The following is a 20,841-nucleotide window of genomic DNA, read 5'->3' as shown; positions in this document are numbered from 1 at the left end:
CTGGCAAGAGCCTATCTCGAAGAAAAAAAAAAGGGCTGGTGGAGTGACTCAAGTGGCAAAAGCAAGCGTGAGGCCCTGAGTTCAAACCCCAGTAAAGAACTGAGCCCGAAGGGGTGTAGAAAAGTGTTAACACAGCAAAAAGGGGGAACAGCATCCCAGGGGAACCTTATCTTCTCAAGTGGAGGTTGCAGGAGGCAGAGGGTCAGGGAAAGAGACCCGTGTGAGCCAGGCACATCTTCTGCCAGTATAAATACGTGGCACTTGGAATGTGTTGGGCTCAAGCTTGAGGAAAAACAGACCCTCACTTCTCTACCCTCTTTTTAGAAGACTGGGCATCAGGACTCCAGGGACCAGCTGAAAGTCAGGAAACTGCAGATGTGGGAGGGCTGGTTCAGGAAGGCGGTACAAGATATTGGGAGTTTTGGGTGGGTTTAGGTAGAGGTAGGGTAGATTATTGTGGATGTGACACATGGTGGTTGATACTTTTGGTTGATCAAGGCTGGGAGGCACTCAGTTAAGTGCTGGGTGAGGTGGTGAGATTTATATGCAGGTGGCCCAAATTTATATGCAAGGAGTACTGTGTAGGATATACAAGTGGTGGGTCCTTGAAATGTACAAGGGTCATATGAATGTGCTGGAGACCCTAAGGGTGTACATTTTGCACACCATTCATCAGACTGTGTATTTGGGGACTGGCTCTTGCACCCCAAGTTTTTCTGCTGTAGGGGAGGAGCAAGTCAGGGTCGAGGTATGCTGCAGGTACAATTGGGGACACTAATTCTACTGGGGAGGTGACACACAATCAGCTGTCCACCTAACCTCCCCCGCCCAGGGGTAGGAATGAGGGAATAGGTGCCACGTTATCAGGGACACATTTCCTGGGAGCCCAAGGCCTGACTCACCAGGAGGGAGGGGCCCCATCCCTTGGGCTTCACCCTTAGCTCTGATCTCTCAGCCCCTCAACCAGCTGCCAGTGATGCCACAAGGCCACCAGTGATGCCACAAGTCCACGTGTTAGGGTTTACGCCTTTATTATCTGTTCCTCTGCCACCCCCATGGATTCCTGGGCCCAAAATAGCCAGCACTGAGGCCCAAGTATCTGAGGCCTGCTGTAGTCTTGGTGCAGGAGCCCTCTCTAGGTTGGGGAGCTAGCCGGTTGGGTCACATTCCAACCTTGCTGGGCGGCAGGCAGGAAAAAGTTGCTCTGAGTGCCAGGCCCTCAGCCCTGGATTAGGGGAGTCAGTAACAACAGGAACAAAGTGGCAACCCGAGGGGATCCTGAGGCTCCAGCCATGTCTGGGGGGCAGAGGTCACTGCCATCAGGAGACCAGTAGGGAGAGCCACTAGGCGGTAGGAAGTAGGCCTCCTCCACTGTTTGGGAGATCCAGGTCTCTTCAGGGCCAATGGCAGCAAAGAGCTCCCGGCTTCCTCGGACAGCCATGCCCATGAGGACCCAGGAGCCTCCCTCAGTCTGGCACAGGAGTGGAGGTGCTGAGGTCATCTGTAGAGTTGGAGCAAAGACCCAAATGGTCTGTTACTCTTTCTCCTCATCCCCTGCACCTGCCCTACGCATCCTGATCCCTGGTCTCTCCAAGGTCCAGCCAAGATGTACTGCTTCTTCCCATTTGGAACCCAATACCCAAGAATTCCAATCCTGGTCTCTTTAGGGTCCAGTTGTCTAGCACTGGCTCTCCCCTCCCTGAACCAGGATGCTCAGGCCCCTATACCTCACATCTGTCCTCCTGTCCCTGGGCATAGAGGACACAGAGGGTCCCAGGGGGCAGAATGCCCTGATAAAGGCAGTGACAGAGTCGTGGTGTCAAGATGGAGACAGTAGCAGCCACAGGGACTAGAGAGAGGAAAGAGGGTTGTCGCAGGGTTCTGGCCTGTCACTCCTCATTCCCGTGACCCAGGGCTCTCACCTCGATCCTGGGGGCCTTTCCAGCCCAGTACCCAGCAGCTGGCCCCTGGGGGTACACCACCAGGGTGAAGGCAGATGGGCAGGGTTGATGGGGAGGGCTCTACCCGGGAGCTCAGCTCAAGGAGGGCCAGAGTGGGCCCAAGTCCCAAGTGCTGGGGCAGGCGGATGCTGATGACCAACTGGGATACCTGGTGACCCTGTGGGAGGGAGCTGGCCCCTGCCCGGCCCAGATACACTTCAATGTAAGGCACTGCTGTAGAGCCAAGCCTGTTGAAACAAGGACCAATGTCACCTCCTGGTCCTCCTATTGCTGGTAAAGTTTTTCCCAGCCTAGGGGAAAGGGCAGAATAGGTCTCTAGGGTCATACCACCAATTTCTTCATTATCCCTCCTTCCAAATTTCTCTTCTCTCACACACAAAAAAATCTCTCTTCTGTTGCAAAACATCTCAAATAAACAGGCCAATCCAACTAAAACATCAACAACAGAACATCTCACAGCAGTTTCCCTGAACTATATTGTGTCTTATGAGGAGAACATCTCACTATTTTAAGTCTTTTAGTCTGTCTCACAATTTTTTTCTCCTGCCTAGAACATAAGTAAGACCCACCTGAGGACACAGTGAGTGGCTGCCAGGACCCAGCCTGGGGCTATGAGGATCCCAATGCAGACTTCATTCCCAGACACATGCACCTCTGCCAGCCAGGGCCACAGCACTCCCATTGGAGCAGCCTCTGGTCGCAGGCCACAAGCTAGGGAGAGGAAGTGACCACCTGAGTAGGGGTCCCACGGCTGAGCCCTGGAGACCCTTCCACGGATCTAAGCACCCCCAGGAACTCCTAAGCCTCAAGGGTCCTGTGCTCACCACCATGCTCTGTGTGTGGGGGACAAGTCCGTGTCTCAGTCTCCTCTCCCTCAGGACCCCAGTCCCAGGCTAGCTGATCCTCCAGGTAGGCTCCCCGGGTCACATGGCTGATCCATGGGCCATGAGTCTGCAGTGGGGAGAAGGCTCGGGGACGGAGACAACCACTGAAGGAATCTCTGATTCCAGCCAGGAACCAGGTCCCCTCCTCCCGGCATAGAAGGCTCCAACTCGAGTCATTCTGCAACAAGAGTGCGTTACTAGCATGCGCTCCAGGGCCTTTCCTGGACTCGAGAGTCTCCCACGCAGATAAGCCAGGCTCCAAAACGAACTTGTGTAAGAATTCAGCCCTCACTTTAGGGTACTGCTTAAACCTAGGGCTATGAGAGAAACCTTAGTACCTGCTCAGAGCCCGCCTCGGACTCCTCCTACAAAGTCCTCCGGGTCAGGCTCCGCCCCCAGCTTGTTCTGGCCCCGCCTTCGCTTGGTCGACGTTCCTGCGCTCCGCCCAGTGCCTCAAGCCCCGCCCCCAACCCCCTGGGTCCTACTCAGACCCGCCTTCCGCAGGCCCCGCCCCTGCCGCTCACCCAGCAGCGACCTGCCTCCTCCTCCTCGTGGTAGGCGGGGCAGAGTGCATGCGGCGGGTCCCCCGGCAGGGGCACTGTCGCCCCCTGACGGCCATACAGGCAATGACACCACCAGCCGCTCAACAGCTGGGCCTCTAGCTGCGTGCTGGGGCCGGGCGCTGGTTCTAAGTGAGGAAAAGCCGGAAGCCGGTGCTTGGGCTGAGTTGGCCGCACTCCGTCCCGTCCCGTCCCGCTCCGCCCCACCCCACCCAGCGCCAGGCCCCTGCGCACCCCCACGGCCCCAGCGAGCCAGGTGGCAGCGGCTCCCGGGTAAAAAGTAGTGTTCTAGGTGGGGTAGGCACACGGCTCGCGGGGCCGCGCTCAAGTTCACGGGCGCGCGCAGCTGCAGCAGCGCCAGGTCCGAGGTGTCATCCCACGAAGCGTTCTCGTGCGGCACGAGGCGCGCCACCCGCTCCGCGCGCAGGCGCGAGGGCAGCAGCACCCGCCAGGCATCCAGGTCGCGGGGTGGTGGGCTGCGGGAAGGGTTTAGTGCTGCGGGATGCGGAGGCTGCAGCATCCTGCACATGTGGCTGGCAGCCTCGAACCTCTGATTTACACTCTGCATCTCCAGACACTACATCTCCGCGCTGCAATCCTTCCTCCAGGCAGGAACCCCACCCCCACCCTACCCTGCTGAAATGTGCCATCAGACACATCTGTCATGCTGGACAGAACCTATGCCCGCCCCCAAGCCAGACCTTTGTGTTGGATTCCGCACTCCAGATTTAGGTTCCTCCATCCCCCTGTCAAGGGCTAGGCTAGGTAGATGTGTCTCGGGCCGACGGAGCTTGCGCGGGGGGGGGGGCGTAGGGGCGGCAGGATTTGCCTGAGACGTGGGACCTGGATTCTCACTTACTCCAGGAAACAACTGGCAGGTGCCAAGACCCAGTTTTCGGACACCAGTGCCCCATGGCAGGGTCTGGATCCTGGCACAATCACCCGGGCCTCCCAGGGCCAGGCCCCTGGCTGCGGAGCCTTTCCGCACTCTGAGGGGTGAGAAGCTCGGGTCAGTGGGTCTCCAGAGCCCCTTTCCACCACAACTCCAACCTTCCATGTCCAGCTTACATTTAGGGGTCTTGACGCTCACCTGGCAGGGCAATGGTACAGTTCTCCTTGGGTTCTCTGGGGCCTGATTGGGGCTCCTGGGGCTGTTTGGGAAAGGCAGGCCCAGGCTCTAAGCTGGACACCTCTTCCTTTATCCAGGCCTCATAATGAGCCACAGCAGTGAAGACTCCAGGGCGGTTCCTCCTTCCACAGCCAAAGCCAAAGCTGGTGATTCCTGCCTGGAACCAGCGGCCTCCTTCCTCACACACCAGGGGTCCCCCAGAGTCACCCTAATGATAGACGACTTTGTAAGGGAATCAACCCAAGGACCCACCAATTTATACTGGACTCACAGAAAAGTTTTACACTTTGGGCCAACATAGAGCCACTTTCTCCTTCCTTGGCAGTGTGTGACTTACCTTCTATGTTCTCTATAGCTCTGAACAGAAGCAAGCTTTGTAAGGCACCGCTGGAGCAGCCAAAGTCAAGAACACCTAACTAATGTACTAAAGGTCAAGCAAGAGAACTCTACAGGGCTCATTTAGAGCTGGATGATTCTTATCCAAAAATAGTTCAAATAAACCTGTCTATGATTTTTAAGATCTCTAACTTCACCCAACTGTTTTTTTTTTTTTTTTAGGAGGGAGCTGGGACTGAATCCTGGGCCTCACAAATGCTAAACATTTGCTCTGCCACACCCAGACCCACCCAGTTGTTAAAAATAAAGAAATAGTCATGCCTGTAATCCTAACTACTCAGGAGGCACAGATCAGGAGGATCTTGGGGAAGCCACCAGGGGAAATAGTTTTCGGTACCCTATCTCAAAAATACCAAACACAAAAAGGGCTGGTGGAGTGATTCAAGGTGTATCATTTGAAAAAAAAAAAGAGATACCAGAAGAGGAAGAGGCTGCCAGAAATAAGCAATTTAAAAAGTATCAAGAGCAGGTGTGGTGGTGGGCATCTACAGTCCAACTACTGGGAAGGATTGCTTAAGCCTAGGAGTTTAAGACCAATCTGGGCAACATAGCAAGGTCCCATCTCTAAATAGATAGCTAGATAGCCAGGCACTGGTGGCTCAGGCTGTAATCCTAGTTACTCAGGAGGCAGAGATCAGGAGGATTGAGGTTTGCAACAAGCCTAGGCAAATAATTCCTGGGACCCTATCTCAAAAAAACCCATCACAAAAAAAGGCAGGGGAGCTGGTGGAGGACCTCAAGATGTAGGCCCTGAGTTCAAACCCCAGTACCACACACACACACAAAATAATAAATAGGAGGATTCCGGTCTAGGCCAGCCAGTATAAAGGGAGACTTTATTCAAATAATAACTAAGACAAAAAGGGCTGGGGGCATAGCTCAAGAAGATTGCCTCTATAGCAAGCACAAGGCCCTAAGTTCAAATCCCAGTAATGCCAAAAGCAAACAAAAAACTTTTAAAGAAAAAAAAAGGTTCAAAATCATCTACAGCTATGTTGTCCAATATAGGAGTCACTAACCACATGTCACTATTTAAACTTAAATATAATTTTGGTTCCTCGATCACATTAGCCACATTTTCTTCCTTCTTTTCCCCCTCCCTCCCTCCCTCCCTTCTTTTTCTTTTGAAAAAAGAAACTCATGGTTTTCCTGCCTTAAGCTTCTTGAGTGCTGGGATTACATAGTGCACTGCCATCCCTGGCTTTGCATTTCGTTTCCTCCCTCTGTCCCTTTCTCCCTCCCTCCCTCCTTCCTATGGAACACGTCATGATTTTTGGTTTTTTTTTTTTTTTTTTTTTTTTTGCAGTGCTGGGCTTGAACTCAGGGCCTACACCTTGAGCCATTCCACCAGCCCTATTTTTGTGGAGGGTTTTTTTGAGATAGGGTCTCTTGAACTGTTTGCCTGAGCTGGCTTCGAACCGTGATCCTTCTGATCTCTGCCTCTTGAGTAACTAGGATTACAGGCGTGAGCCACTGGTGCCCGGCTACACTTCATGAATTTGCATGTCATCTTTGCCCGGGGGCAAGGCTATATCATCCCAATTTTAGTATATGTGTTGCTGAAGCGAGCATTTTTGTTCTTTTTTTACCCTGGCCACATTTCAAATGTTCAGTAGCCACACATGGCTAGCAGCTATCATGCTGGGCAGCACAGATATAGAAAAATTTATCTGAGCTGGAAGTTCTGCTGGATAGCACAGGTCTAGAAGAATTTGAATTATCTGTAGTCCCACTCAAAAAAGGCAGGGATTATGTCCACAGGTCCTGGAAGCTCAGAACTGGGAGAGACCCTAAAGACCATCTAGTTTGAATCCACTGCCATGCATGCTCTGAAAAAACGTGTTATTAGCTGGGCACTGTGGTTCATGCCTGTAATGCTAGCTACTTGGAAGGTGGAGTTTGGGATGATCCCAGTTTGAGGCCAGTTGGCAAAAGTTAGCAAGACTCCATGTTGATGAGCTGGGTGTGGTGGCAATGCCTGGATCCCTCACTGGGCAAAGCACAGATAGGCCACTTGGGCACCAGTGGCCTATAATTCTAGTTACTTTGGAGGCAGAGATCAGGAGGATCTCAGTTCAAGGCCAGCCTGGACAAATAGTTTGTGAGACCCTATATTGAAAATATCCAACACAAAAAAAGAGTTGGTGGAATGGCTCATGTGCTAGAGTGCCTGCCTAGCCAGTTCAAAGCCCTGAGTTCAAAGCCCAGTACTGCAAGAAAAAAAAAAAGTGTGTCATTTAAGAAAGGTCCCTGGACAAATTGGTTAATAGGCGCCCAGCCCCTTGTCCTCACTTTGCAGATGAAGCTCAGAGAGATATTTGTCTATTCCATAGCTGCTTCCTATAGGCTAGGGAATCCGCCCCCGTGGGTGCAGGGGCCTCTCCTCACCTGGCAGGTGTCCCTGCGTCCCTCTGGGTAGCCAGCACACAGCATCCCTGGCAACAGCTTGAAAGTGAGATTGAAGGGGCCAGGCCGGCTATAGAGACACTGACAGGCAGCCTCTCCCAGCAGCCTTAGCTCCACTTCCTGTAGCACCCAGGGGAGAGGCAGAGGGTCTGAGGGAAGAACCAGTGAGCAGATAGTATGAGGCAGGAATGGAGCACCCAGTACCCCAGGGTTCAGCTTTGTCCCCACAGCTGTGGATACCCTCCTGGATAGCTCCACTAAGATGGTCCGCGGTGCTTTGGCCCATCACTTTCCTCACATCTCCTCTCATTCCTTTTGGTTTTCTTCATATGTTCTCATCTCAGGCATGGCCTCACAAGCATCCTGTGGAAGCTGTCATGCATGGTGGTTGTACCAACCATGGATATATGAAGGAGCTAAAATCATTAAGGTCTGAGCCCTGACATGATGCTACATTGGTCCAGAGAGCGCATCCTTTTCACAAAGATGCTGTATATACTAGATGTGGTCCTGTGTTGAGTTGCCAAGGATGGAATGTGGGTGTTGTCTCTGACCCCTTTCCCCATTCCCCTTTCCTAGTCAGTTCCCAAGTCATTTGTGAGTTCACAAGTTCAGTCTGCATAATCTTGGGCCTGGAAAATGACCTGGCCTCTTGGTTGGTCCATTGCCTAACCCACTCTATCCTTGCTACTGCCAGAGGACTGTCCCACTGCCCAGCTCTGACCTTACTAAGAACAGTAATGGATCCCACAGTCTAAACCTGGCGTCTCATGTGTGTGCTGTTTTTTTTTTTTTTTTTTTTGTGGTGAGACTGAGACTAGGGATTGAGTTTAGGGCTTTGTACTTGTAAAGCAGGCACTCTACCACTTAAGCCACACCTGCAGTCCATTTGCTCTGGTTATTTTGGAGATGGGGGTCTCAAAACCTATTTGCCCAGGCTGGCCTCTAACTGAATTTCTCCTGATCTTAGCCTCCCAAGTAGCTAAGATTAAAGGCATGAGCCACTGGTGCCTGGCGGTATTCTGTTTTTGATGATGACAACGTCTCAGGATCCATAAAGGGCAGAAAAAGGCTCCTTCCTTCCCCACCTAGAATCCTGAGAGGTCAGGGCTTCTGAGCCTGCAATTGGGACTCAGCCAGGGAAGTTTGGGGATATTCCTGGAGATCCCTTGAAGCTGGTGGCTACTCTGTTCCTCAGTCTGATCTTAAGGCCTGCATAGTCCAGCCTCAGCAGCTTAGGTGCCTCTGTTGTCTCTGCCCTGTCACTGCAGCCTGGTATTCTGGCTTCTCCATCTTCCCCTTCTTCCTGCAATACATCTTTTCTGCACAGAGCCTGCCAGGAGTCTCCTGCTTGAGGGCACGTTGTCAGGATGGCTTGGGCCCTGCACATACACTTAGGAGGTGCTCTTGATGACTTCCCTGTTACCTCCTACCCTGGTGGGACACCTGCTGCAGGCGGAAGCTGTGGTATCTCCTCTCACAGTCTCCTGGCTCTGGCAGTCTGAGCCCTGGAGACATGGAATATATGGGGTTGTGGCTTTGCTAGCATGGAAAGGAACATTGGGTGATGGGGAATGGAAGAGATGTCTGTTTTCTGCCACACCTTCCAACATAATGTTTGCTTATTTACTGATAATGTGATTTTTTTTTTCTGGTGGCACTGCAGTTTGAACTCAGGGCCTCACGCTTGCTAGGCAGGCACTCTATCACTTGAGCCACTTCCCCAGTCCCTAATTTCCTATTTATTGAATTCGTTGTTTGCTGACCTACCACAGTGCAAGGTCTGAGAAGGCAGGGGACTTGTTTTGAACACTCACTAGTCTATCTCTAATGCCTAGCAAAGGGCTGGGCATATAGGAATCTCTTCTGTGGAAAGAATGAATGAACGAGGTGAGTAGGGAGAAGCAGGAGGAGGGGAGGAAGATGGGGGTACGGAAAGAATGGGAGGGAGAAGCATGGATGGGAGGAGGGCAGAAACTTGTTGAATGCCTACTGTATGCCAGGTGCTTTAGCACTTTCATACTTACTTCAGGTAAAAATATCTGAAATGCATCCATTATGGCTATGCCAGGCACTGTGCTACAAACCTTACATGGATTTTCTTATTTAATTAACCCACCAAGCCCATGAAGTAGGCACTACTGTTTTCCTCATTTTACAGAAGAGGAAATGTACTGGGTGAAACGCTTTGTCTGAAATAGCAGGGCTGGGATGGGAACCCGAGTCGGACCTAAGTCCAGAAAAGAAAAACCTGGGAGGAAAGGTGAGGCGAGAAAGTGGTGTGTGGGGGTGATGCAGTAGGCTCGGTTTCAGAGCCCTTGGGGACGAGGACGGATAGGGATAGATGCGGAATTTTCCAGTGGTCTCGAAGCAACAGGTGCTCTCAGGCCCCGCCCGGTCCCGCCTGGCCCCGCCCCCACCTTCCATGCCACGCCCACTCGCGGGATGCAGCTTTTAGGGCACGCCCCGCGGACCGCACCATATGCTCCGCCTCCCGGCTGTAGCACTCACCCTCCTCCTGAACGTCCCCCCAGCCGGTGGCCCAGCAGGCGGTGCCGTGAGCGAAGCGGTGCGAGGCGCGGGGCAGGCAGACTGGCCGCACGGCGGGGCCCAGCCTGGCGGGCTTGGCCAGGCGCAGCAGGGCCAGATCGGCGCCCAGTTCCACTCTGGTGTAGTTGTGTGGCACTAGGATGGCAGCCACAGCACGGACGTGCGCACCGTCCAGGGGCCCGTCCTGGGAATGCACGCCCAGCAGTACCGACCACTGGTCTGCGGGCTCCAGGCTCCCGTTCCTGCGCCGAGGCAGGCGGGGAGGGATTAGGTTGACCCCACGGAGGGGCAGGGCGTCATGGGGGTTGTGGTGGGGGCTCTGAGTGGGAAGAGGAGGTGGGGTCTGATCCAGATTTGGGGCTGAGGAGGAGGTTGAGACAGACCCTTGAGGGGAGGGGAATCCGATTTAGAGGTGGTGACACGAAGCACTGGAAAACTGATCCAGATTCGGGGGTATTTGGCGGAGTGAAAGGATGAATCTTTGGGAGGCTTTGCTTTACCCAGAACCGTGATACCTCTCAGAGCACCTAGTTTGGGGGATAAGGACGCGAAGCGGAAATTGCTCCGCGGGAAGGGAAAGTAGGGAGAGGGGCCAAGCTGTAGAGTTGGGTTGGCCTTTGTAGTAGAGGGCAACACTCACGTCACGAAGCAGTGGGCAGCGGAGAGGACCCAGGAGGGGGCGATGAGGGAGCCCCCGCAGATGTGGCCCGCTCCCTGATGCAGGCTCACCTGCCATGGCCAGGCTCCTGGCTGCGCATTTGAGCCCCCCACGATGCGGGCCGAGGACTCAGGGCGGCCACAGTCTGCAATGGGTACCTCTGGAGGTCAAGCCCAGGTAGAGTTCCCCTACTCCAAGAGGCCCAGGTAACTCAGCTCAAAGTCCATACTCCACCCTACTTCAGTCTACCATTCTGAACAAATAACAGAGAGGACCTAGGTAGGCTGTTTCTGGACAAGTCTACCTCCCTGGGCCTAGCCAGCCTTAACCTCTTTTAAGATCCCAGGGTGCCCAGGCCTCTTCCTTACCTAGATCTTCAGGTTCTTCTTGGGTAGGACTGAGATCTGGGAACCCGAGGGAAAAAAGAGGAAGATATTGGTAACTTCGAGCCTTGAGCTGCTCACCCCTCTTTGTCCTGCAGTCCACCCATCCATATCTTCCTAGTTCTCTGGCCTTTCAGACTATCCTGCCCACACACACATACCCACCGAGTTTTCCTGACTGTGCATATTACTTTTCCCCAGGCCAGCTGTCTTACCTGAGTCCTGGAAGGCTCCTGGGATGGGACTGATGGCTGGGAAGACAAAGTGAGGCAGAAGAGACTGAAGATTTGCACTTAGATGTCCTCCTGGATTTTTTTCCCCACCCATCCTTACTGCTGCATGGCACCCAGGCCTCTGATATACAGTTCCTCTCCCTACCGCTCCCCACAAAGAACCCAGCAATCCTGCCTCCCAGGTGCCAACACCCAGGCTCCTTGCCACCATTCGCTGTCTGCTGACGTTACCTATGACTACCAGGAGGAAAAAATGTTGGTACATGGCACACTAGAGTCAGCTGGAGGCAGAGATGAGTGACAGTATGCTCCCTACCACAGTTTTCTCACTGCTGAGGCGGTTATGAGTATTGATGGTCCCAGGAGCAGCCCCACCCTCCCTGGCTAGAGCCCATCTCTGGGAATCTGAGAGGATCCTGGACTGGAAGGGGAAGTAGGGAGCCCAAAGGCCCCACCCAGAGCCCTGAGCGCATCTCACCTCTCTGGAGACCCAGGGTGGTTGGGAGTGGGGGGTGTCCTAGCTCCAGGACACCTATCAAATGGAAGGAAGGAAGAGTGGAGGACCCTGTGGGCAAAGGCCAAAGAAGAGGACAGCTCGGGGGCTGAGAGGCCAGTATACTGGGTCCTTGGCAAAGCAGGGCTGGGCTGAGCAGTGACCCTTGGGACAGAAAAGGTGCCCCTCATTGGCATGACTCACCTGAGACCTCACCTCTGTCGGGTGCGGCTGCCCCAATGGCGTGGCCTTTTCTTCTCACACAGCTCTGGTTACTGGAGTTGTTGGCCAGGGCTGGGACAGGAGCTCAGGGAATTCAATCCCATTCCAACAAAGGGATCACAGATTCCAGCTGGTTGGGCAAGACCCAGGGATTGTGGAGGGGGCTGGGTAGGTTGACAAGGCTGCTTTTCTCTGTGTTAGAGTGGGGATTCTCAGTACTCAGACTTACTTTTTGTGTGACCTTGGGTAAGTCACTCAACCTCCTGGTGTACTATATATCATTACAAGCCCATCTAAGAAACATATGGCTGGGAGTAGTGGTGCATGCCTGTAATCCCAGGAAGACTGATGTTTGAGGCCAGCCTGGGCAAAGTTAGCAATGCCTATCAGAAAAAACAAACTAAAAGCAAAAGGGCTGGCTCAAGTGTTAGAGTGCTTGCCCAGCAATCTCCAGACCCTGAGTTCAATCCCTATTACTACAAAAAACCAACCAAACAAAAAAGCCTTGTGCTGGTGCCCCATACCTATAATTCTAGCTACTTTGGAGGCTGAGATCCAGAGGATCATAGTTCAAGGCAAGCTCAGGCAGAGAGCTTGAGAGACCCCTGTCTCCAAAATAACCAGAGCAAAACAGACTGGAGGAATATCTCAACTAGTAAAGCACCTGCTTTGCAAGTGTGAAGCCATGAGTTCAAATCCCAGTCTCTTTCTCTCTCAGAAAGAAGGAGAAAGGAAGAAAGGGAGGAAGGGAGGTAGGGAGGGAGGGAAGGAAGGAGGAAGGGAGGAAGGAAAGGAGGAAGGAAGGAAGATGGCTTCTCAAAGTGGAATTGAGGAGTTTAAGGAAGGAACTCTTTGCAGAGGAGTAAGCAGGGTAGAAGGAAACCACCCAGAGCTGGTGAAGCACCTAGAGCTAGCAATGATGGAGAGCCCTTACTACCTGTTGGCCTGAAGAGGCAAAGAGAAAGAGTACCTTGTGGTAGCCAGAAGGTGAAATGCAACCTTCACTAGCCTGTGGCCCAGCGGGGAGGGAGCTGAGAAAGAAAAATCTCACCTCACTGGGTGGTGGCTCACACCTGTAATCCTAGCTACTCAGGTGTTAGAGATCAGGAGGATCACAGCTCAAAACCAGCCTGGGCAGATAGTTCACGTGACCCTATCTCAAAAAAACCTTTCACAGGAAAAAAAAAAGGGCTGGTGGAGTGGCTCAAGGTGTAGGCCCCAAGTTCAAAACCCAGAACTTTATTTGACAGTCTTTGGTTAGTTCTCATCCACATTGACTGTAGACTTTTTTTTTTTCAAAAAAATACATTTATTCAACATATATGTATTGTGGTAAGTACCGTTCTAGGACACTGGGACATAGTAGAAGCTAGTCTTCTTAACTTCATCAGTGACCTCTGTGATGGTTAATTTTTTTGTGTCAACTTGGATTTTTTTTTTTCACCTTGAGCCACTCCACCAGCCCTGTTTTGTGACGGGTTTTTTTGAGATAAGGTTTTTTGAACTATTTGCCGAGGCTGGTTTTGAAATGTGATCCTCCTGATCTCTGCCTCCTGAGTAGCTAGGATTACAGGTGTGAGCCACTGGAGCCCAGAGGCTTTTTTTTAAATAAAATTTTTATTAGGAAATATTCATTATACAGGGGGTTCGTAGTTTTTTTGGTATTGGGGTTTGAACTCAGGGCTCCTGCTTAATAGGCAGGCACTCTGCCACTTGAGCCACTCCACCAGCTTGGAAACCCAATGGTTTGATAAGCAGTAATTGCTGTGTAGGTATTTTCTGTGAAGGAATTTTTTTTTTTCAGTGCTGGGGTTTGAGCTTAGGGACTCATGTTTGCTAGACATGCCCTCTACTAGGTGAGCCACTCTTCCAGCCCCCAAATACTTGCTTTAAAGAAGTGTTAAACAGAAAGGAGGAGGAGGAGGAGGGGGAGGGGAAGGGGGAGCGTTAAGTACCTAGGCACTGGTGGCTTACGCCTGTAATCCTAGCTACTCAGGAGGCAGAGATCAGAAGGACAGCAGTTTGAAACCAATCAGGGCAAATAGTTCACGTGACCCTATCTCAAAAAAACTTATCCCAAAAATTAAGGGCACCTGTCTAGCAAGCGTGAAGACCTGAGTTCCAAACCTCAGTGCTGCCAAAAAATGACTCAATTTTTTTTTTTTAAAAAGGACAAAATACTTTGTTTTGATTACCTATTGCTGTGTGATAACACCCCCGGCCAACAGAATCCATTTTATTGTCTGTGGGCCAGGCTCCACTGAGTGGTTCTAGCGCTGCCCAGGGTTTCTTGTTTGTTCTTTTTGCCATAGTAGGATGGTAGATCTCTCCATGGAACACGTGCTCACACTACCTGGTCCTTCTGGCAGGGAAACTGTGTCTTCCCATTTACAATACAGACCAGGCACAGGGCCTGCGCTGAGCTGTATATGGGATAGGTTTATTTTTCTTCCTTGTTATCTATATAGTCTATGTAAGAACACAGCCTGTGGTAAATACCAAGAGATGAAGCTGGACTTCTTACTGGTGGCTGAGAACTCAGGAGCAGAACAGGGTCAGACCTGGAACTGTCATGGCATCACTTCTGATGCCTTTGGGCTTCGGCCCAGCAGCAAGTGGGAGGAGGCATGGTTCATCTGAGGTCATCAGAGAAATGAGCTACCATGGGCCACAAAAGGTACTTCAGAGAAAGAAGGTATGTGGGCTGGGGTTGTGGCTCAATGGTAGACCACAACCCTGGGTTCAGTCAAAAGGAAACAGAAAACACTATCTGAATTGTGACACACATGAGGAAACTTGTTCCACATTACCTGAGAAAGATAAAACCTTAAGGCACCACACAGGGCTGGGAATGTGATTCGGTGGCAGAGGTCTTACACACCATTTTGAGGCCTTGGGTTCATTCCCAGTACTGCAAAACAAAAACCAAACCAAAACCCAACCAAACCCAACCAAACCAAACAACAATAGCAACACACCACCAGAATGGTTAAAATGAAAAAGGCTGGCTGGCTTGTGCCTATAATCCTAGTTACTTAGGAAATAGAGATCAGGAGGATCAAAGTTTGAAGCCAACCCTGGGCAAAAAGTGAGACCCTATTTCAAAAATACTCACAAAAAAGATCTGAAGTGGCTCACGTGGTAGAGAGTGTGCCTAACAAAATGAGGCCCTGAGTTCAACTCCAGTACTGCCAAAAAAATAAAATAAAATAAAAAGGTTGGAGCTCAGTGTGTAGCTTAGAGTCTAGTGCTTGCCTGGCATATGTGAAGTCCTGGATTCAGTCCCTAACACAGTGGAAAAAATAGAAAGAAAAAGAAAAGATGCTCATGGAGAAGTACTTACTAAGGACTACTTTTGTAGGTGCTGGAGATGTAGCTCAGTGACAGAATACTTGGCTACCATGTACAGTGCCATGGTTTCAATCCTCAGCAATGCAAATAAACAAACAAATAAATAATGGGTGTGGTGCTTCATGCCTGTAATCCCAGCACTCAGGATTCAATGAGACAAGATGATCTCATGTTTGAGGCCAACCTGGACTGCACAGAGAAACTCTGTCTCAAAATCAAACAAATAATCAAATAAGATTGGGGGCGTAGCTCGGTGGTAGAGTGTTTGCCTAGCATGCATAGGCCATGGGTTCAATCCTCAGTACTGCAAAAAAAAAAAAAAAAAAAAAGATGGGAACAAAAATGTTGACATTGCCAAGTGTTGGTGAGGATGGGATGGAGAGTAGCTGAAATTGTCAGACATTGTAGGGAGGTGGGAGAGACTATATAAGTCAAAGAAAACAGTTTGGTATTATAGATTAAATCCAAATATATGCCTGAATTATAACCCAACATCAGACTCCTAAGTGTAGACCCAAGAGAAACAAATGTGTCAAAAGACACACACATAGCAGAATTTCATAGCAGCTTTAGTCACAAGAGCCAAAACCCAGAATATAAAAATCCAGTAATGAAGAGATTGATAAATTGTGGTATATTTATACAATGGAATACTTTGCAGCAATAAAAAATAACTTACCAGCCAAGTATGGTGGTGCATACCTGTAGTCCTAGCTTTTCTCAAAGCCTGAGGCAGGGGGATGGTTTGAGCCCAAGCATTCAAGGCCAGCCTGGGCAACCTAGTATGACCCCCATCTCTAAAAAGAAATGGTGGCACATGCCTGTAATCTCAGGCACTTGGGAAGTGGAGACAGGTGGATTTCCAATTGGAGTCCAGTCCTAGTAAAGTTAAAGAGATTCTATCTCAAATAGAAAAAAAAAAATACAAAGTGACTGGGTATGTGGCTAAAGAGTTAGAGTGCTTCCCTAGTATGCACAAGACCCTGGTTTAATTCCCATTGTCAAGGGGGAGAGAGAACTACTGATATGTACAAGAACATGAGAGAATCTCACAGAAACTATGTTCTGTAGGTGTCATACTCTGTGCTTCCAGTTATACGAAACTTAGGAAAAAGACAAACTAGCCAATGGTAACAGAAGCCGGTATAGAAGTCTGTGGTGGCAGTACTGATGGGGAAGAGAGACAAGCTTGCTGGAGAGTGAAAAAGTTCTAGATCTTGACTATGGTGGTTATATAGCTATGTATGGATGCAGTTTCATTGAGCTGTATCCTTAAGGTTAATACACTTTGCAGGCTCAATGGCTTGCTTCTGTAATCCTAGCTACTCTGGAGGCAGATAGGGAAGATCAAGATTCAAAGCCAGCCAAAATTTAGCAAGACCCCATCTCAACCAATAGCCCGATGGTGGTGTGCGCTTGTCATCTTAGCTACCTGGGAAACTTAAATAGGAGGATTGTGATCCAGGCCTGCCTGAGCAAAAAGCAAGATCCTATTCCAAAAATAAATAAAGCAAAAATGCCGGGGCAGTGGCTCAAGAAGTAGATCATCTGCCTAGCAAGTGCAAGCCTTGAGCTCAAATCCCAGTATCACCAAAAAATTTTTTTAAAAGATGAATACACTTGATACATTTTAAGTTTCCACGGGAATGAAAGGGGAAAAAAATTGCTCTTAAGTGGGTTTCAGGGTCAGCTAAGGAAAAGCAAAATCAATCATCTTCCTTGACCAAAACATTGGTAACAAGGTGCAGCATTAATTACATCAGATACACCTGGCATGCTTGTTCTGTAGCTTCTGAAAGGTCAGCCAAAATAACAAAACACTTAAGCATTTGGGAAAACAAGAAAAGCAGGATTACGCATGGTTGTGGATATTACATTTCCTCACAAAAGAGATAGTTTCTTCTTTAAAAAATTTGGTAACAGACTACTTTTTCCAGAATTGGTCTTCTCACTAGAAAGGCTAGTTATCACTGACCTAGAAAAAAAATACGTCATTCTTCAGGTAATCCTTAACAATTTTTGTTTCTGGGCCAGGGCTGTACTCTGTGGTAAAGGGCCTGGTTAGCAAGTGGGGCCCTGGGTTCAATCCCCAACACCACAAGGTGCTGCTAAGCAGGGCTAGGGATGGAGCTCAGGGGCAGAGTGCTTGCGTGGCATGTGTGAGGCTCTGGGATCCACCTCCAGTATAGCAAACAAACAAACAAAAGTGAATAACATAAAAGCACTGAATGCAGGGAGTGGGGGACTTTTTTCACTCATTAAGAGCAAACCCTATATGCTCAGTGTCAGCTAATCCAGGCAGTACTGCATCTCTTGTTAAAATACTGTGAATACTGTGCCTGGAGCTGGGTATGGTGGTGCATCCTAAAATGCCAGTACTCAGGAGGCTGTGGAAGGATTGAGAATTTAGGCCAGCCTGGACTATCTAGTGAAACCCTATCTCAAAAATCCAAGGGTAGGCTGTGCACTGGTAGCTTGTACCTATAATCTTAGCTAGTCAGGAGAAAGAGATCAGGAGGATCAGGGTTTGAAATCAGCCTGGGCAAATAGTTCGAGAGATCCTATCTTCAAAATACCCAACACAACAAGGGCTGGCGGAGTGGCTCAAGTGGTAGAGTGCCTGCCTAGCAAGTGTGAAGCCCTGAGTTCAAATGCAAGTACCACCTGGGGAGGGGGACAGAAAGAAAAAAGAAAAGAAACTATGTATCTTCTCTCTCACACACAGAATGGGTGTCATCACAAGCAAAGTCATTAACATTTTAGTTGTAAAACTGTTCAAATAGCAGGGCACCTCTGGCTCATGCCTGTAATCCTAGCTACTCAGGAGGCAGAGATCAGGAGGATCAAGGTTCAAAACCAGCCTGGGCAAATAGGTTGTGAGATGCAAAAATAAACAAAAACAAAAAACTGTCAAAGCAGGTGTAACCCTTGTAGAGGTGCCACATACAGGGTGCTGAGATAAATCTAAGTTTTAGATAATCATTTTGATATCACTGTGTTCCAGGAAATATTCTGGACATATGCTAAAAAATGATCTGCTTATCTGAAATTCATATTTAATTGGACATGCTCTCTCTCTGTCTCTCTTTATATCTATATCTATCTATATCTATCTATCTATCTATATATATATTTGTGGTACTGGGGTTTTGAATTCAGGGCCTACACCTTGAAGCTCTCCACCAGCCCTTTTCATGATGGGTTTTTTTTGAGATAGGGTCCTGTGAACTATTTGCCCAGGTTGGCTTTGAACAGTGATCCTTCTGATCTCTGCATGTTGAGTAGCTAGGATTCCAGGCATGAGCCACCAATGCCAGGCCTATATTTTTTAATTTTCTGAATCTGGTAACCTTGTTCCCTTAGCTATAACAATCATCTTGCTAAATTATTGTATTGTTGCCTCTCTTCTTGGAAGAAGACTGGTGCCAGGCATGGTGTTGTACACCTGTAATTCCAGCACTGGGGAAACTGAGAAAGGAAGATCTGGAGTTTGAGGCCAGTGTGGACTATCTCAAACAAACAAACAAACAAAGAACCTAGGATCTGTTGGATCTCTAATCCTAGCTACTTGGGAGGGTGAGGTCCGGAGGATCAAGGTCTGAGGTTAGTAGGGGCAAACAGTTTGCAAGACTCCATATCTAAACTAACCAGAGTAAAATGGACTGGAGGTGTGGCTCAAGCAGTAAAGTGCCTACTTTACAAGGGAGAAGCTCTGAGTTCAAACTTCAGTCCCACTAAAACAAACAAAGCCAAAAGAACAAAGAATGAATCTGTCTGGGAGTTCCCAAATGACTTGGGCTGGGGGTTTAGCATGCACTCTCCATGTTACTCTGATGAAGTTAGGAACACATGGATTCTACCTTGATTGTATGATCACAACCTCCCTTGGAGCTCCTCCTTGTGGCAGGAAGAGTAACTGTTCCTCTTTCTGATTCACTCTACCAGACAAGCCCACCCCCTACTCCAACTTGGTCCTGTTCACCACCCATACTAGTTCACCAATTCACCAATTCACCAGTTCACCAGTGACTCCTGAAAGATTGAGGGAACCATCTGGGTGGGAGTCAGAGGCGGGATCTGACCACTGCTGGGAGAGAGATCCTCTGCCTCTGAGGAGAGCAGTTTCAGGTCTGGTGCAGCCCCTGAGGTGAGAAGAGGCCAGAGGAGGATGAGGGCGAGGGCAAGGTCATGGCTAGAGACCACAAAGCTCTGTGACCCTGACCTAGAGGCCTGAGCACAGGAAACTTTCTGGACCCCTCTGGAAAACATGAGTGGGTCATTTTAGGCCCTCTAAACTCAGGCCATAGCAGATATTTCTCCTGTAGGTTGTTTGTATTTTCTGAATTTTATTTGCTCTTTTCTTTTCTTCCTTTTTTCCTTTCTTCTTTTCAATACTGCAGATTTAACCCCAGGCCTGTCACATACGAGGCGAGTGCTCTGCCTCTTGAGCCACACTCCAGCCCTTTTGTTTTTAAGGTAGGGTCCCCATAACTTTGCATGAGTTGGCCTCAGAACATTTGGTCCACCTTCCTCTGCCTGCCTCTATCTTCTGAGTAGCTGAGATTACAGCTGTGCACCACCATGCCCACTTCTTTCTTCCTTTCCTTTCTCTTTTTCTTTGTTGGGGATCAAACACAGGCCAGGGCTCATGCCTGCTAGGTAATGGCTCTACCACTGAGCTACAGTCCCAGTCCTATTTTCTGAATTCTAAACATTTAAAACAAAAGTTCACTCGAGGAGGGAAGCTGTAGGTAACAGATAGCCATTCAGATTAGCTTAATCAAAAATAGATGGACATAGGGGTGAGACTGAGCTTAGTGGGGCAGCACTTGCCAAATATATGAGAGGCCCTGGGTTTGCTTCCCAATGCCACCAAAAACCAAAAACATTTGAGCCACATCTCCAGTCCATTTTGCTCTGGTTATTTTGGAGATATGGTCTTGAAAACTATTTGTGAGAGCTGGCCTCAAACTGCAATCCACCTGATCTCAGCCTCCCTAGTAGCTAGGATTGCAAGTGTGAGCCACCAGCGCCTAGCTTAGTAGCCACATTTCAGACAAGATTGGGTGCATTCAGGCTGGTATGGCCATAGACAAGTAACCACATTTCAAATGCTCAGTAGCCACATGTGACTGGTGGCCACCAGACTGCATAGCACAGTTACAGAGCATTTCCTTCATTGCCTTGTCTGACAACCATTGCTCTAGATTATTTATTAAGATTACAATAAGCCTTCTCCTGTCTGCTCCCTGGATTCAAGGAATGGGGCCTTAGCTGCTAGGAAATTGTGTCAGACTTTTCTTTGTGGTGACAAATACCTGAGAGGAAAAATTTAAAAGGAGGAAGCGTTTATATTCGCTCATGGTTTCACAGGTTTCAGTCTATCATGGTGGGGAGGGTGTGGCAAAACAGAGCACCTCATATCATGGTGGCTGGGAGAAGAAGGAGGAGAGACAATGCCAGTGCTAATGGAGGCTTTTTTGATTTTTCCATTTTGTTCTAGCTGGGAAAAGGACTGGAGACATGGCTCAAATGGTAGAGCACCTGCTGATATGAATGAGGCCCTGAGTTCAAATCCCAATATCACCCCCCACCAAATGAAACCAAGTATCCTA

At 49.5% G+C, this 20,841-nt stretch overlaps 1 protein-coding gene and 1 non-coding gene across 5 annotated transcripts; both read right to left on the bottom strand.

Annotated features, from left to right (window-relative positions):
- Positions 1-129: 129 nt before the first annotated feature.
- On the bottom strand, positions 130-16,045 carry Prss36 (serine protease 36). Of its 4 annotated transcripts, XM_074059930.1 has the most exons (15): positions 16,006-16,045; positions 11,143-11,178; positions 10,913-10,948; positions 10,527-10,689; positions 9,848-10,128; positions 7,319-7,485; positions 4,496-4,742; positions 4,265-4,394; positions 3,640-3,881; positions 3,370-3,533; positions 2,786-3,023; positions 2,531-2,672; positions 1,923-2,188; positions 1,728-1,849; positions 130-1,501 (listed from the first exon to the last, which is right to left on the bottom strand). In XM_074059930.1, the coding sequence occupies exons 1-15, from the start codon at positions 16,043-16,045 to the stop codon at positions 1,220-1,222; spliced, it is 2,556 nt and encodes an 851-aa protein (XP_073916031.1). In that variant the 3' UTR covers positions 130-1,219. The 4 variants fall into 4 exon arrangements, with proteins under 4 accessions (XP_073916031.1, XP_020013069.2, XP_073916030.1 ...); XM_020157480.2 differs by lacking the exon at positions 16,006-16,045 and having other exon boundaries at positions 11,143-11,296; XM_074059929.1 differs by lacking the exon at positions 16,006-16,045 and having other exon boundaries at positions 3,385-3,533; positions 11,143-11,296.
- On the bottom strand, positions 14,250-14,383 carry LOC141418714 (small nucleolar RNA SNORA51). The gene has a single exon (XR_012443368.1). It is a non-coding gene; the product is annotated as a small nucleolar RNA SNORA51 (small nucleolar RNA).
- Positions 16,046-20,841: the final 4,796 nt, after the last annotated feature.

The sequence above is a fragment of the Castor canadensis genome, chromosome 17 (genome assembly GCF_047511655.1).
Source record: "Castor canadensis chromosome 17, mCasCan1.hap1v2, whole genome shotgun sequence".
Taxonomy (NCBI): domain Eukaryota; kingdom Metazoa; phylum Chordata; class Mammalia; order Rodentia; family Castoridae; genus Castor; species Castor canadensis.
This window is presented reverse-complemented; position numbering and strand designations above follow the sequence as displayed.

Bases quoted from the DNA above. Each gene is read 5' to 3' on its own strand.
- Prss36 (XM_020157480.2), bottom strand. From the start codon at position 11,254: ATGGGTGGGGAAAAAAATCCAGGAGGACATCTAAGTGCAAATCTTCAG. The intron at 10,690-10,912 runs GTAAGGAAGAGG...TACCCATTGCAG, and splicing joins AGAAGAACCTGAAGATCTAG to ACTGTGGCCGCCCTGAGTCC. The intron at 3,534-3,639 runs GTGCGCAGGGGC...TTCCTCACTTAG, and splicing joins GGCTCGCTGGGGCCGTGGGG to AACCAGCGCCCGGCCCCAGC.